The sequence below is a fragment of the Typha latifolia genome, chromosome 9, assembly GCF_019914945.1.
Source record: "Typha latifolia isolate L0001 chromosome 9, TyphaL0001v2, whole genome shotgun sequence".
Taxonomy (NCBI): Eukaryota; Viridiplantae; Streptophyta; class Magnoliopsida; order Poales; family Typhaceae; genus Typha; species Typha latifolia.
The window spans coordinates 8029688-8046476 of record NC_133094.1 but is presented as its reverse complement, the minus strand read 5'-3'; the positions used below and the strand labels follow the sequence as shown (position 1 = coordinate 8046476).

Sequence of the window (16789 nt, the reverse complement as noted above, 5' to 3'; positions counted from 1 at the left end):
TACTTTATGTAAAGTTTCAAATGATACTGAAGATAACAACTCTATGATGAAGGTAATTTAATACAATTCATATGTTCTTATCATTATATTTTTTTTAATATTTTTTATATATTCAGAATAATAATTCTTTTTTATGTAGGAGTTTGATTCATTTGAGAATTTTGAGTTTGTAAGCAAATCACAAAAGTCACAATTAGAATTGTATCTTGAAGAGCCTCGAATTGATCGAAGTTCTAAATTGGATATTCTTAATTATTGAAAATCCAATCAATTTCGATATCCAGATCTTTCTCTCATGCCATGCGATATATTAAGTATTCATATCTCCACAGTTGCTTCTAAATCTACTTTTAGTGTTGGTGGTAGAGTACTTGATCAATATAGAAGTGCTTTAAAGCCTGAAACTGTGGAAGCTTTAATTTGTACTCGAGATTGGTTGTTTCATACTAGAGGTAAGTATATTATTATTTTCTTATATAAATATTCAAAAAGTTTAGTCTACTAATTATTTTATCATATTATGATAGACAATTTGGTAGCATTGGAGGAGCTAACGGAAGATATTATAAATTTGGACTTAATAGCTAATGCAAGTGAAGTTGTAGAATTTGGTGAATGCTCAAATGCATAAATCTAAATCCGGTGAATGCTCATTAACTAATGTAAGTAAAGTTTTGTATATATCTTATATTTTAGATGTTTACTTTTTGTTCTTTTTGGCAGGGTCGTGATATTTGGAGATGGAGAGCTTAATGATAGTGTTTGTATATTTCAAACTATTTGTAATTTGTAATGGATTGTAAACTCTAAATTTAGTTCTAATTATCATGGGATTGTATGGACTTTGTTGGAACTTTATTTTAAACTATATTGTATGGACTTTTGTTATGTTAAATTATTAGGATTATAATTTTGATATTGTATAAGTTTTGAGTTGGAAATGTATTATTTTGTTTGTATGAATGTATGATACATTTTTTGAGAGTTGGAACTTTGTTCTAAACTCTATTGTACGAGTTTTGTTATGATGAATTATTAGGATTGTAATTTTGATATTGTATAAGTTTTGTGTTGGAAATGTATTATTTTGTTTGTATGAATGTTTGATACACTTTTTGAAAATTAAAATTTTGTTCTAAACTCAATTGGATGGGTTTTATTATGATGAATTATTAGGATTGTAATTTTGATATTGTATGAATTTTGAGTTAAAAATAGGTTATTTTATTTGTGTAATACACCATTTATATATAATAAATTAGAATTTTATATAGGATTTATATTAAACGGGTTAGACGGGTCGTGTTAACGTGTCGGGTTAACACGACCCGTTTAAGTATATGGGTTAGACGAGTCGTGTTAGCGTGTCGTGTTAACTTGATCCGTTTATTAAACGGGTTAAGCGGATCGTGTCGTGTTACCCGTTTATTAATCGGGTTGTGTTCGCGTTTACTAAATGCAACCCGTTTATTAATCAGGTCGTGTTCGTGTCAAGGTAATGTTGACCCGACCCGAACCCGCTTAACCCGACCCGATTGCCACCCCTAATAATATCTGCAAACTCCTTAGCCAAAGATTGACTCTTTGCCCCGAAGACAATGTCATCCACATATATTTGTGCCACAACCAAACTCTTGTTCTCACGTCTAACAATGTCTTATCCACTCCCCCTCGAGTGAACCCTGCATCCACTAAAAAAGTAGTCAACTTCTCATGTCAAGCTCTTAGAGCTTGTTTTAGCCCGTAAATGACCTTTTTTAATTTAAACACATGAGAAAAAAATTATGATCTTCGAAACCCTTAGGTTGTTCTACATATACATCTTCAGAATACCATTCAAGAAAGCACTTTTAACATCCATTGTTCTACAAGGATCATAAGGCAATGTCGGAGCACATTGAGAAGAAACTAGCAGGACTGGTGGGTTGGAAAAGGAGCCTTCTCTCCCAAGCAAGCAAACTAACTCTCGTTAACTGAATGTTGATATTGATTCCAACGTAATAGTTAGGTAGTACTTGGATGCTGAATGTAGTGCTGGAGATGATGTCAAAGAGAGCTTGGTCCTTCATATGGAATAGAGGTTTAGGGTGTGGCTTACATCTGCTCAACTGGGACATGGTAACCTTGCAAAACAGGAAGGAGGTTTGGGGATCAAAAGACTAAGAGATGCTCGAACTGCACACCTCGGCGAAATTGTCTTCCAAGTCTTCAATGGGGAGTAGATGCCTCGGGTGAAGATTTTAAAGGCAAAATATGGAGGGTGGGACCTGTGGGAAGCATTATCTTCAAAGTCCTCAATGCGGAGTAGATGCCTTAGGTGAAGATTTTAAAGGCGCAATATGGAGGGTGGGACCTGTGGGAAGCAAAGATTCCTACCACGACTTCATGGATCTGGCGCGCTCTAGTCTGCATGGCAGACAGGCTAAAGATGGGTTATCGCAAGCTAGTTAAATGGAAGGAACACCAAAGCAGCTTTTGAGCCATGGCTCACTAAGGACCCGTGGTGCCAACAAACAAGGGTCATGGTGGAAACGCTAATGGATGATCAACTGATGGTGGCAAATATTGTCGAATGGCAGCAATGGACCACGAACAGACTACACGAAGAGGCAGGTGTGGAGCTTGCCTTTGATGCGTTTGAACGTGGACGTGGTCGAAAGGTGTTCGAACGCCTGCACAATGTTCGCACATACATAGCCCTATTTTTATATGTTTGAACACAGCCAAAGGGCATTCAAATGCTCGTCGGTTAAGTTGTTTCGTATTATGATTTATTTATAATTTTTAGACGATTGACTAACCTCCAAATATATCGAATAGCAACCACTTTAAAATTATTGATTCTTAGAGCTTTGTTTTGCATCTAGGCTTGAGCTAACCTTCTCCTTCCTCCTCCCCCTCGACACCCACCCCAAACTCCTCCGATCAAGGTTAACCCTCCGTCACTTCTCCCTCCTCACTCCAATGACTAGCCATACTTATCCACTTCCATTCCCTAATCATAACCGTACACCATTTTCTATCAACCACATCCATCCTACTATCTCCCTTTGATCATTATTTTCTTTATATCTTTTAATCTACTTACCCGATCGATGAGATTCCAATTGCGTTGGATTTCTAGCTTCCAGAGGAACAACAAATCTCAATCTCAAATCATTTAAAGATTAGATAAATCCCTACTGCCTTTGAAATTTGTGTTCAGTTTCTATCTAGAATAGCATCTCAGATCAATAAGCATTTCCTCGAGGGCGATTGTAATATAGACAATATTTATCACTTCATCGAGCAGTAAATATTTTTTGTACTTTATGTATTTATTACAAATTGAAGCAGAAAAACGTTTCACCAGCAGCTGCAGCCTAAAGCTCCTGTTTGGTCTGCTCAGTGAGTATTACTAGGAGCATGAACAATCTTTATTAGTAGAAGCAGCCTTAAGACTGCGGTCCCATTCATCCGCTGGTTGTGATTCACCGTGTGGAATATGGCGAGGATGCTTCTCTCTTTTGTCCCCCTTTATCTGCCTCAGCGCATGTTTTAGTGCTGGAATCAAAGCCTCCATGCACTCTGCAACTGCGTTGGGATTACCAGGCATATTGATGATCTGCATATGATGTGAAAAATCCTCTATGAGTCTTAAGAATCTACGAGATCAATATCAGCAAGAAGGTCAATTAACTAATTAAGTGTTAGCTATTACTAGTGTAGATCCCCTGATCCCAGCAGCAGCCCTTGAGAGCATTGCAAATGGTGTCACCTATTCCAAAGAGAGCAGTTTCAGCATGGGTAAGAATTTAAAACAAAACAAAACAAAGCAAAATTGAAAGCTTGACTGGACAATTAATCATCAACAGTGTGTGGGTGCATTCGTGCAACACATGCCCAGTTAATAGTTTGACATATCCATAGGAATGACAATGTCATGGAAAGTTCAAAACTGATTAGAAGAGGGATCAAATGTCCATGTCAAACTCCTCATATACACGATGCCATCATGAATGCTAATGCTACCTTCAGACTCTCTTGAAGCATCACAAATAGAAGACCAGGTGTTTCTTTCTCTATTACAGACTTTGTGGCTTCAGGTGTAACATCTCTTGGGGTAAAGCCAGTTCCACCTACATTAAGATAAATCAAGAAATAAGATGATACTATTACAAACAATTTAAAGCAAAAATTCTATAGATTTTTTAAATTTGCTGTATGTACCTAACGTCAAAATTAGGTCAATCTTGTCAAAATCACTCCACTTCTTAAGAACATCTTTGATTTTATTTTTTTCATCAGGAACCACAGCAGTTGCGACTACATTTGCTCCCCCTAGTCTTTCTGATAAAGAATTCACAACAGAAATTGCTCTTGGACCGCTGCAAATATTGAAGTTAGCAGGCATAAAAAAGGTAAAAGCTACTGCCATAATCTGATTATCAGCTATCATAATAATACCCAGGATATTGGAAAGAAACAAGATTGTGTATTGCTAAAATGAGTTTATTTATCTTAATCAATGTTATCATCTCTGTACATCCATCATTAATTGCCTTTGAGAGAGAACTAAGAAAAACTCAATCACAAATACATGAGAAGTATATTTGGAGTATTTAGTCACTTTGTTGCCATCTTGTTGCAAGAAATAGCAATACTCCATTTTATTTAGCATCACAAAAGTGACCACCTTAAAATAACAATCCAAAGAGGTGTATCAGGATGGGTGCTCTTTATACATACACATAATGCCATGAAAATGAGATAAAATTAAGAGCTTTGAAGATATTATGGCTCGATCAAGAAACCTAACATGCACCCTACTGTTGATGTAACTTATCTATCTTCTGCAATGCTTATAGCCTACCTAATTGAAAAAAAATGAACTTCCTGATCATGCTTGATAATGGATTTCTAGGAAAAGTTGGAATTCAAGTACTAAGTTACTCAAAGGTCAATCTGAATATGATATTCTCCAATAATGTGAAATAAAATATGATGACTCTAATAGGTTCTTGTACCAAAAGGTCGGCTACGGAACAATTCCCTTAAGATCTGAATTTCTTGCAGGAAACAGTCCGCGCAACCGAGAAAAAATATTCGTTAAATATTCTCCGGTAGTCAGAAAATTACGAAACTAAGTGGATTCAATTCGTAACTTCCTGATCTACAACTTTCGTATTTATGCTCTTCGCAGATTCGAACTGCAACTAAGATGAAAACACGGAATAACGTGGGTGATGGTGGTGGTGACAGGTGGAGTGGATGTTAGGGTTATGGATGGGTATGGAGATGGAGGTGGATTGTGGATGTGATTAAGGGATATAAACGAAGAGAACGAAATGGTCGAGATCCTAAAGAAGAGGGGTGACTCGACAATCATGGGAGATTAAAAGTTAGGAGAAACCTTGCCAACGGTAGAGGTGGAAGGATGGTGAAGAGAAATGAGGAAGATTATGGTAGATAGATAATAAAGAGGCAAGAAATCAATAATCTAATAGAATAATAAATTTGGCTGCCATCCACATATATATGGAGGCTAACCAACAAGTCCTAAAATAATAAATAACCCTAATTCTAAAAAATTTCCGCCGATCACGTTCGAACGCGCCCGATTGCATTCGAATGCACAAAAGACATTCTCTGTATATGCGAATGCGATGCAGGCGTTTGAACGCGGACGTTCGAATTCGCCGGACCGCGTTCGAACGCACAATATGTGTTCTCTGTATTTGCGAACCTGATGCAGACGTTCATAAGGGTGTTCGAATGTGACCCTACCTGCGTTTGAACGCGACTTACAGAAATTTTATTTTAATAAAATAAATAACTAATACAGTAAAAAAAGATCCTAACTAAACGTATCAGCCTACCACGCTTCCCCCACCTTGCCCTCAAGTTGAAAAGTCGGGGAAATGCTCCAAGATATCAATCTCCAACTCCCATGTCACCTCATCGGATATCTTACCAAACCACTCAACTAGAATCTCCATCTCTAATATGGTCCCATGTCGTCGTCAGTGCCTAGCAAGTACACAAATTGGCTCTACGATCTTAATCTCCTCCAATGGCTCCAGTAGAACTGATCCAACGATCTCATGATCTTTAATCCGCTTCCTCAGCAATGAAATATAAAAGATAGGATGCACTCTTGACCCCTCCGGCAGCTCCAAACGATATGCAACCGGACCAAAGTAGCGATGAGCTAACTTTTGGTTACACATCGGACGCAAGGTCACCTGCCGATATGGTTGCACCCTTACAAACACCCAACTATCGATGTCGAACTCCTGCTCCCTATGGCTGCAATCATAAACTTGCTTCATGCAGTTTTGAGCAAGTTTAAGATAAACACCCAACCTCCTCAATATGGCATCTCTATCCATTAAGGCTAAGTCCACCTCCGTCTGATCTGCAGATGCCACTAGATCATAAGCGCGTAACATCGGAGTCGTGCGTCCATACACCATCTCAAAGGGAATCATGCCAATGCTGCTATGGTAGGCGGTGTTATAAGACCACTCTGCCCACGGTAAGAACTCTAACCATCGTCTCGACATCTCTCCAACAAAGCACCTCAAATGTTGCTCAATGCCTCGATTGACCACCTCGGTTTGGCCATCCGTCTGTGGATGGTAGGTCGAACTGAAGTTCAATCGAGTCTCCATGCAATCTGAAAAACTCCGTCCAAAAGTCACTCATAAATACACGATCACGATCTGAAACATCGTGCATGGCATGCCATGTAACCGAGCAACATCTCTCATAAATACTTGCTTAATCTGTCAACCACCACAAAGATAACGGAATAACTACGTACCAATGGAAGACCCTCTATGAAATCCATAGAAATGTCTTCCCAAACATGATCCGGTATAGGTAAAGGCTGAAGTAATTCGACCGATTTCAATGTGCTTGCTTTAGCCCTTTGACAAACTTCGCAAGCACGGACAAAACTCTTCACATCCCGCCTCAATCCTAGCCACGTGCAATTATGAGATATCCTCCTATAAGTTCTAAAGACACCCTCATGTTCAGTCTCTAGAGTTTGGTGGAAGTGCTCCAATAATTTCTGCCACAATCCATCATTTGCGAGCACCTGAATGCATCCACAGTCCAGCAGCAAACCGCTTCAATTCTCCAACTCTGGATGGCGCTCCGGATCATCGATCACCTCCTGCAACAATCTCAAAACATCTAGGTTAATTGTACATCCATACCTCAGCTCGTCAAGGGAAAGATAGGAGAAGAATAGGCTGCAAGCTCGGCGATATCGGATTGGCACGATAGTGCATCCGCCGCTCTATTTTTCGTTCCTTTCTTATATTGTATTTCATAATCATACCCCCAATAATTTTGTGACCCATCTATACTGTGCTGAAGTGTGTATACGCTATCCCATAAAGTATGGAAGGCTCCTTTGATCAATTCGGATAATGAATCGCCTATCGATCAAATAAGACCTCCACTTTGTCACCACATGTAGAATTGCCAACATCTCTCTCATAAATCGATAATTGCTAAAATTTGTGATAAAGCCTTGCTAAGATAGGCAATGGGACGTCCTCCTTGTATTAGTACAGCTCTTATGCCAACTCCCGACGCATCACATTCCACAATGAACTCTTTGGTGAAGTCCTGTAGCGCTAAAACGAGTGTCGTTGTCATTACTATTTTTACTTTTTCAAAACCTGTAGTGGCTTCATTCGTCCATCTAAAAGAGTCCTTCAACAAATAAGTGAGGAGCAACGATCTTGCCATATCCGGCGATGAATCGGCGATAATATTTAGTCAGCCCCAAAAATCCTCTCAATCTGGTTGTAGTAGTAGGAATAGGCCAAGCGGTCATGTATGCAACCTTGTGAGGATCCGCCGCTACACCTTCCGCTAAGATGATATGGTCTAAATACTCTACTTGTGGTACTCCCTATAGGCACGTGGACTTCTTAATCTTCAATTGATTTTGCTTCAACAAATTCAGCACATCCTCCAAATACCGTCAATGCTCCAATTCAGTTCTACTATATACCAAAATGTCGTCAAAAAATACTAACACATTCCTTCGCAATAAAGGCCGAAATATATCATTCATAAGGCCTTGAAAGATAGCTGGAGCATTGATGAGACCAAAAAGCATCACCCGAAACTCGTAATGCCGTCCGGAGTTCGAAATGCAGTTTTGTACACATTCGCTAGGTGAACTCTAATTTGATGATACCCGGCCCTTAAGTCAAGCTTGCTGAATATAGTCGCCTCTACAAGCTTGTCCAGTAGCTCCTCTATAACTGGAATAGGATACCGATCTTTGACGGTAATAACGTTTAGTACCCGATAGTCAACATAAAATTGTCATGTCCCGTCATTTTTTTGCACCAATAGCACGGGGGATGAGTATGAGCTATGACTTAGTTGAATAAGGCCTTGCTCCAACATCTCGGTTACCATCTTAGAAATAACTTTTTTTGCACATGTGGATACCGATATGGCCTCACGTTTGCCGATATAGCCCCGGATACAATCTCTATGCGATGGTCCGCCGTTCGCCTCGATGACAACTCCTGTGGCTCCTCAAATAGTCCAGAAAAGTTATCTAATAAATTAGACAATTCAATGGTAGTACCTGAACTCGTTTGAGGCTCATCTCCTGCTGGTCCTAACGGAAGAAGATAGGCCAAATCATATGCACAAGGCAGCCCCACCATAGGCTGCATCACAGGAATCGAGGAAGATCGAACGTCATCAAGCCGCACATCTTTGTTTCATTGTTTAAATTTCATCCACATGCTCCGGAAATCAAATGTGATGGGTCCCAAACTCTATAACCACTAAGTGCCAAGGACAATGTCCGCTCCTCACAGCGCCAACGGATACAAGTCCACAATGATGTCATGTCTTTGCACCCATATACTGACCCGGCGACATAAGCTCACCACCTTAAGCTTCGTGCCGTCTCCAATAGCAACGTCAAATTCTGTGGTCGGTTCGGTATCCAAACTCAATCTCCTCACTAACCTCTCGTGTAGAAAGTTGTGTACTCCCCGAATCGATGAGGATGTGCACACAATGCTTTCTAACGAAACCGTCTAACCATAATGTCCTTGGCGCGGAAGTACCCGAATATACATATATCGATATTTCAGCTTGGATATCTTTCTCCGCACCCTCCTCATAGACCTCCTCTGGACACTCCCCATCATCAACAACCTCATCATCCTCCTCTAGACCATCGATGAACATCACACTCCCGCTCAGTTTGGAACACCGATGACCGAAAGTGAAACGCTCATCACATCGAAAGCAAAGACCCTTGGCTCTTCACTCCTCCATCTTGGCAGGTGTGAGAGTTCGAATAGGGCATATTGTGCCACCTCTAATATCAAAAGGTCTCAAAGGTGATCGTGGCCTAGTACTCACGGTAGCTGATTTTGAACCGGTAGAATTTTCAACCGATGTTCTAGGTGCAAATCGCCCATCTCGGTTGCCCCAATTGGTTTTCACTGTTATCTTACTCACGGCCTCCTCAAGAGTAGTAGGACAAAGAGCACGAACATCTACCTAAATCTCATCCCGCAGCCCTAAAATAAATGTGCTCATTAATGTCGGTTCAGGCCAAAGTGGTTCACAACGACTACTAACTCTTTCAAACTCAACTTGGTACTCCAATACGATCATCCTCTAAACCATCTTGCTTAATGTGGCAGTAAAATCATCATACGCCGATGACCCAAATCTGCGTGTAATCCTCCTACAAAAATCAGTCCATCCGATAAATCCTCCACCACGAATAATCAATCTATACCAATACAATACCATTATTTGTAGGTGAAAGCTTGCCATCTAGACCTTTGCATCTTCCGTTGTACCTTGACAATCAAAATATTGTTCAACTTGAAACACCCAATCCGTTAGATCACCGCCTTGGAATTTTAGAAAGTTCAAGCATGCGGTTCTCCCCCGAATAGCATTGTCGGATTCGCGAAAGATTCTTGGTTTAAGTCTAAACCTTTGTGCAAGTTAATCTCCTTCTCTAAATCCTTGAGCACGTCCATCACCATCTCCAAAGGGATCAACCTCATTCTCAAAGTGCCAATCCTCCTCATCGACGAAGCGCACCGATGTCGCACGTCTCTCGGGTTCCACCACCGTCAGTCTTGGGTTTTGTAACGGAGGTGGGGATGATGTGTAGGCATAGATAAGAGGGGATCATTGACACTCACATGACGCACCTGGATCTGTGGGGTATCGATTCGATGAGGTCCCACTGCTAGTCCTTCTTGAAGCTCTGATCCTCGTCGAGGAGATGACAAACCCAATCGGTTCATGACATATTCCTTGAAATCATTGTGATCCTTTTGAATTGCATCAACTCTATGCAGCAATATATGGAACATAATCCTAAGTTCATCCGCCAAGCCCATATTCACACCTATGGACGTTAGTTGACTCAGTCCTGCCGTGGTTGCTCCAAAGAAATCGATCTCACGGTTAGGGTCATCATGGATTGAGTCTTCCCTTGTCGGTGTACTCTCCATAGGTCTCCGTGTTGATGTCATCTTCTTTGTTTCAACCATTAATGGAGGTCTGAGGTTTGCCTGCTCTGATACCAAATTGATGGGTTCTTATACCAAAAGGTCGGCTACGGAACAATTCCCTTAAGATTTGAATTTATTGCAGGAAGCGGTCCGCACAACCGAGAGAAAATATTCATCAAATATTCTCCGGTGGTCAGAAAATTATGAAGCTAAGTGGATTCAATTCGTAACTTCCTGATCTACAACTTTTGTATTTACACCCTTCATAGATTCGAACTGCAACTGAGACAAAAACACGGAATAACGTGGGTGATGGTGGTGGTGACGGGTGGAGTGGATGTTAGGGTTATGGATGGGTATGGAGATGGAAGTCGATTGTGGATGTGATTAAGGGATATAGACGAAGGAAACGAAGTGGTCGAGATCCTAAAGAAGAGGGATGACTCAACAGTCGAGGGAGATTAGAAGTTAAGAGAAACCTTGCCTACGGTAGAGGTAGAAGGATGGTGAAGAAGGAGGTAGATTAGGGTAGATAGATGATAGAGAGGCAAGAAATTAATAATCCAATAGCATAATGAATTTGGCTGCCATCCACATATATATAGACTAGCTAACAAGTCCTAAAATAATAAGTAACTCTAATTCTAGAAGATTCCCTCCGATCGCGTTCGAACACGCCTGATCGTGTTCGAATGCACAAAAGATGTTCTCTGTATGTGCGAACGCGATGCAGGCGTTCGAACTCACCTGACCGTGTTTGAACGCACAATATGCGTTCTCTATATTTGTAAACATAATGCAGGCGTTCGCAAGGGCGTTCGAATGCGACCCCATCTGCGTTCAAATGCGACTTACATGAATTTTAGTTTAATGAAAATAAACAACTAATGCAGTGAAAAAAGATCATAACTAAACGTATCAGAGTCACTCATGTATCAGAATAACATTAATTCAAAGATTCTCAAACAGTTAATTTGCTTTATACATCTAAAGGAAACACAAAGAAGTCAGAAGATATGAAAGAGGCTATGGGCGTGTTTGATTACTGACAAAACCATAAGCACAAACTGATAATTAAGATATAGATAACTAACCAGCTTGATGATAAGACATAATCAACAAAAATGTCATTGACACTCCCACAAAAAATACTAATGCATCACATGAGACCATAAAAGGAGAAGTAATTACAGATTAAAAACTTTTTTTCTTTCTCCTCTCAGCATAGATACTATAAAAGAAATAATTTAGGTGATAACTTAACATTTTAATTACCTCCTATCGGGGCCAGCACCTGATGATACTGTGTCACTCACAGTAAGAATTGCCACTTTAACTTTTGCTTCCTGAGATGCAATAGGCGTTGGTGTATACGCAAGAGGGACCAGACGATCTGGCAACTTAATTAGAGGAAAGTTACTTATGTCTGAAATTAGTATTGCCGGCACAGATGTCCCAGTTGTGAGCATATTCCCTGTTGCTGACAACTCTAGCAATGCATTTGCAGACTTCATACTAAGAAGACGGCTACTCATTTGCTGGCCAGTGCTCTCAGCAATATAACTGTAAGAATCAAGAATTTATTCTATTTATTATAAAAAATAATGCTAAAATTTCGATGTCAACAATCTAACAGGTATTACTTACCCAGGCATACCAGATCCATCATCAAGCTCCCATCTTAGTGTTGCACGATGAAATTCTGGACGATGAAGATCTGTTCTTATCGGTTGTCTGATACGAGCTTGTACTCTGTAGAATCAGTGAAAGCTTTAAAATTGTCATAATAAGATAGTAAAAACAACATAAGGAATTAATAAGTTATGCAAACAGATTATCAATACTAACACAAAATAAGAAGGCCATTTGCCATTTGACTCTCTAACTATATGTCAACTACTATAGAAAGTGCAAGCTAATTCATTTAAATTGACAAGGTTCCACCTTTGTTGCATTGCCAGGTTTATATCATATATCTAGAGGAGGCTGACCTCCAATATTGAAACATTGGTAATAGAGTTCTTGTGGATAGGAAAATATGTATAATTATGTACCAGAGAAACTTCAAAAGAACCAGGTAATAAGAAGAATATAGTGTCAAAGGGCTTTGATAACAAGAAAATATTTTTTTACTAAAAAAATAGAAGAACCAAGAAGGCAAAAGCAAACATGAGATGAAGTTAACCTCTGAAGTTGAGGGTTCGACCAAGCAGAAAGGTGGCGTATTGTGGGGATCACAAAAAGATTAAAACCAACCATACAGCTCACTGGATTTCCAGGCAGACCAAATGCAAGAACTGTCTTAGAACACTGGGTCTCTTTTGCTTTTGGAGTAATCTGAGCAAATGTCAATGGCTTTCCTGGTTTCATGAGAACCTGCAAAATGAAGAATAGTTATGAATTGGTGATAGACATCAACAGGAAAAGATCAACATATTAAAGTAATTAGAGTTTAAACAATCAAGTTTGGAGGAAAGAGTCTCTGTTGGTACTTCAAATCTTCAACAAAGCTAAAGACAGCATGCAAGATCCCACATGGACTAAGAACTGCATATGGGTAATCTTCATCAAATGAAAACTAGAGATATATCGATTGATATAGAAATACTTTAAATACCAAGAGATATCTCTGATACAAGACACTGAAAAAGATTAGTGGCATGAATTCTATTAGGATATCTATGTCAGACATCTACAAATTTAAGGACATATGGTATTTTAGTCAGATGTTTACTAATTAAGCATCCTGAGATGTATGATCTCCTCTTGTTTACTTGGAAATTGAAAATTTTTATTGTGTAACTATAATATCTTTCTTTATTCAAAGATTTCAAACTTCACAAGTTATCTGAGATATGAAAATCCACTACATTTTGTGAAGTTCTCAGTTTTTCAAACCAGTTAAGGTTGACCAATTCATCCAAGGTAATAGTCTCTCTTCTTTTCATATAATATAGTTCCTAATCATCTATGTCGAAAACATCAGATTGTGCATCCAACAAGGGAGTGTGCATCAAAAGAAATTTTGCAATTAGCTTGCTAGAGTACAGAAAATATTGGTAAAATCAGCTTTTATCCCATCGGTGCTACAAAAAGAACTCATGCTCCAGCTCCCAACAGAAGCAGTTGTTCAATGTTCGCTTCAATTAAGAGGATCAATCATAGTAGGTCAGGCTCCAATCATAGTCCTCTATTTGCAGCTCGTCTTATTGCCACATTGGGTGAGTAACTGAGTATGATATGTGATAAAATCATGCATGCATTTCCTTGGAACCTCTACACCATCTCTAATAAAGCAGATGAACCTCAAAGAACAGAGAACCATGGAATCTGCATTAGGCAGGGGTTGAAGAAGTGTGCAGTAAGGAGTGGCCAAAAAAAATCCTGCTCTATGTTGAGATCTATGTCTTCCCCATATTAGGACTGTCTTAGGAAATGGAATTACTACTCATAACTTTTGTTGTCATTATTCCAGCTTAAATTTATACTTGGTGGTGTTTTGATAGGAAAGATTGGGATTGAGGAGGCAAGGAACATATCAAAGCAAAATAGTCAAACTCATATTTGAATCCTAATATCAGCAGCTCATAGATGTATTTTATCGCACAATAATATGATTCTTTTCCCAATAGAATAAAGAAATGCTGCTTTCTTTCTTCTTCTCTTTTTCTGTCAAGCATCAAAAGATTGGTCTAGCAATTAGGAAAATATGTAATTCATGTTTGTAGATGGAAGAATATTATATATAACACACTAACCTACCTTTTCAAAATAAATTGTCCCCTTTTTTGCCAAACAAGGCTTGACAAAATCCTTATCACCCATAGAAACACCACCAGAAGTTAAAAGAATATCAATACCAGAACTGATGGCCACATCGAGAATCTCATTAAGACTTTCTTCGTTATCCTTTGCAATACCCAAATCGATAATTTTGCACTGCTGTTGTCTAGCCGCGGCAAGTAGCATAGCACGGTTAGAATCTCTAATCTGCAAAGTAATTTGAAAAACTAATAAAAGATATTCAACTTTTCTTTTCTCATATTATGCTAGTACATTATCATAGTAATAAGAATATTGAAAGAAAAATGAAGATCTATAACACTCTGAAACCTAAGTCTGAAGTTCATATACTTATGGAATGGCAAAATGAACAACCTGGCCACGGCAAAGAGTCTGAGTTGCTGGCTGCACTAGCTCATCTCCTGTAGAAAGCACAGCAACAGTCGGCCTAGGGTAAACCTGCACTTGACCAAGCTCATGCTAGCTCCAGCTTATCTATTTCTCCACAAAAATGCAGTTGATAACAGATTTTACAGATACCTTCACCGTAGTTACTCCAACTGTGGCAAGGAGACCAACTTCAGGACAACCTACATGCTCACCTGACTTCAGCACTATTGCATCTTTCTCAATGTCGCATCCCTATGAAATTAGTAGACAAGCTTAGAGAACTCGTTCTGTCTATATGCCCAACTTCTTACCAAAGAAATTAACTTCATGTTTTAGTCTGAATACCATACACAAGGTAGAGAAAAAGAAACAGAAAGAAAAAGGGCTTGGATCATAAAGCGAGGTATGGAGAAAATAAGATAAGCACAAACTTACCACCATTATTGAATAGGTTGTTTCCACAGTTACAACCCACAACAATTTAAAAGCAAAGGAGACAATCCTTACTGTTACAATCAATTTAACAATGGACACTAAATATAATTTGGTAAGGAAACAACCACTACTTCCTTAAAATAGATAATAAAGAAACACGTAAGATAAAAGAGAACTGCAAACTGCAAGGGATAAACTTCTAGCTCATATGGTGAGACAACATGCTTAAAAGAAAGCAGAACGGAAAGAGAATCCAAAATGAGAGTGTTACAACTACCGATACCATTCAAATGCAAATTGGAAGACAATTTAGTAGGTGTAATGTAATAAACAAAAAGTTGTGCTACACCACGAACTATCTAGTCAATCTACAAATGAGAAATACGGAAATGCAGGTAACAAGGAAACATATCGAAAGAGAAATATAGAAATATATCGAAACAAGCTAAAGTTGCATCAATAACGAAGTGAAAAGTGTACCACATTTCGGATATCATGTCCTTCAGTTATTCTAGTCAATATCCTAACCCTCTTTAATCCATTCAAAGTGTCAGTTACTTCTTCAGTGTCCTCAACTTGCACAACAGCGTCAGCACCATCAGGTACAGGTCCTACATACAAGTTCACAAAGAGAACAGAAATACTTAAAATAGAAGAGTCAATTGAAACGGATGAAAGGGAATACGGCAATAAAGGAGCATATATTTTAAGATAATGGCCAAGATGTAAGTTGTGCTCTCAATTGCGAGGAAACTCCAATCCATAATTAACACATATCAACTACATATTGCCAGATGAGGTGCTAATAAAATTTTTTGATTCCCAAACTAAACCGTAGTACCAACAAAAGGAAAAATAATTGAGGAGCCATCGTTGATTGTTCATGTCAGCATAAAAATAAAGCCAAGATTAGCAAACATATAAACAAAATGTTTTAGATCTATTTTCTCCAAAAAATTTGTTTTCAAAATAATCACCTCCAGTTGTCACATAAGCAACACTTCCAGGAGTAATTACTACACCGACACCATCATTGCCGGCTCTTGATTCCGTAACTACTGGATATTCACCAGGCCCATCAGAAGCTACTACAGCATAGCCATCCTGAACAGAAACAGGTATGAATGATGGCAATAATCTCGAAGATGAAAGAGATGAACTGTCCAATCGGTCCTCTAACCCAGACAAGGAGAACTGTATCGTTACCTTAATGGAGGCCCGATAGGGAGGTAACGGGTCGGGTGCGCGAACGTCCTCCGCCAAGACGTGCCCGGGGGCGTCGTGGAGAGGGACGGTGACCGGATCCAGGCGCTTGGCGACGCTGAGGACGATCCGGAGCGCTTCGCCGACGGGGATCATCGCGGCGGAGGAAGACGGCGGCGGCGGTGGACTCATCGCAGACTCGAGAAATCCTCTTGTTTCCTTTTAATTTTCTTCTTTGTTTCAAATGTTCCCCAGCAAGCTGTATTAAAACTAATACGTGAGCAATGCAGTGACGTGGGTAACTATTGAATTTTTTTTATTGAATTTTTTTTATCAAAAAGAAATAAGTACTGAATTAGAGATGTAGGAATGTCATGTTGTCTTGCACTGGCTGTAGCAATTTTAGCAAGAGAACTTTTATTTATCGGTTAAACCCATTTTATTCTCATTCTCAAAATTAT

At 39.1% G+C, this 16789-nt stretch overlaps 1 protein-coding gene across 1 annotated transcript; it reads right to left on the bottom strand.

The window, feature by feature from the left end:
* Positions 1 to 3255: 3255 nt before the first annotated feature.
* LOC140794940 (molybdopterin biosynthesis protein CNX1) lies at positions 3256 to 16581 on the bottom strand. Its single transcript, XM_073147232.1, has 13 exons — positions 16332 to 16581; positions 16103 to 16229; positions 15606 to 15736; positions 14841 to 14942; positions 14676 to 14759; positions 14280 to 14507; positions 12703 to 12893; positions 12165 to 12269; positions 11793 to 12080; positions 4210 to 4367; positions 4012 to 4118; positions 3701 to 3757; positions 3256 to 3604 (listed from the first exon to the last, which is right to left on the bottom strand). Exons 1-13 carry the CDS (start codon positions 16518 to 16520, stop codon positions 3398 to 3400), a joined length of 1974 nt encoding a protein of 657 aa, XP_073003333.1. The 5' UTR covers positions 16521 to 16581; the 3' UTR covers positions 3256 to 3397.
* Between the last annotated feature and the right edge of the window lie 208 nt (positions 16582 to 16789).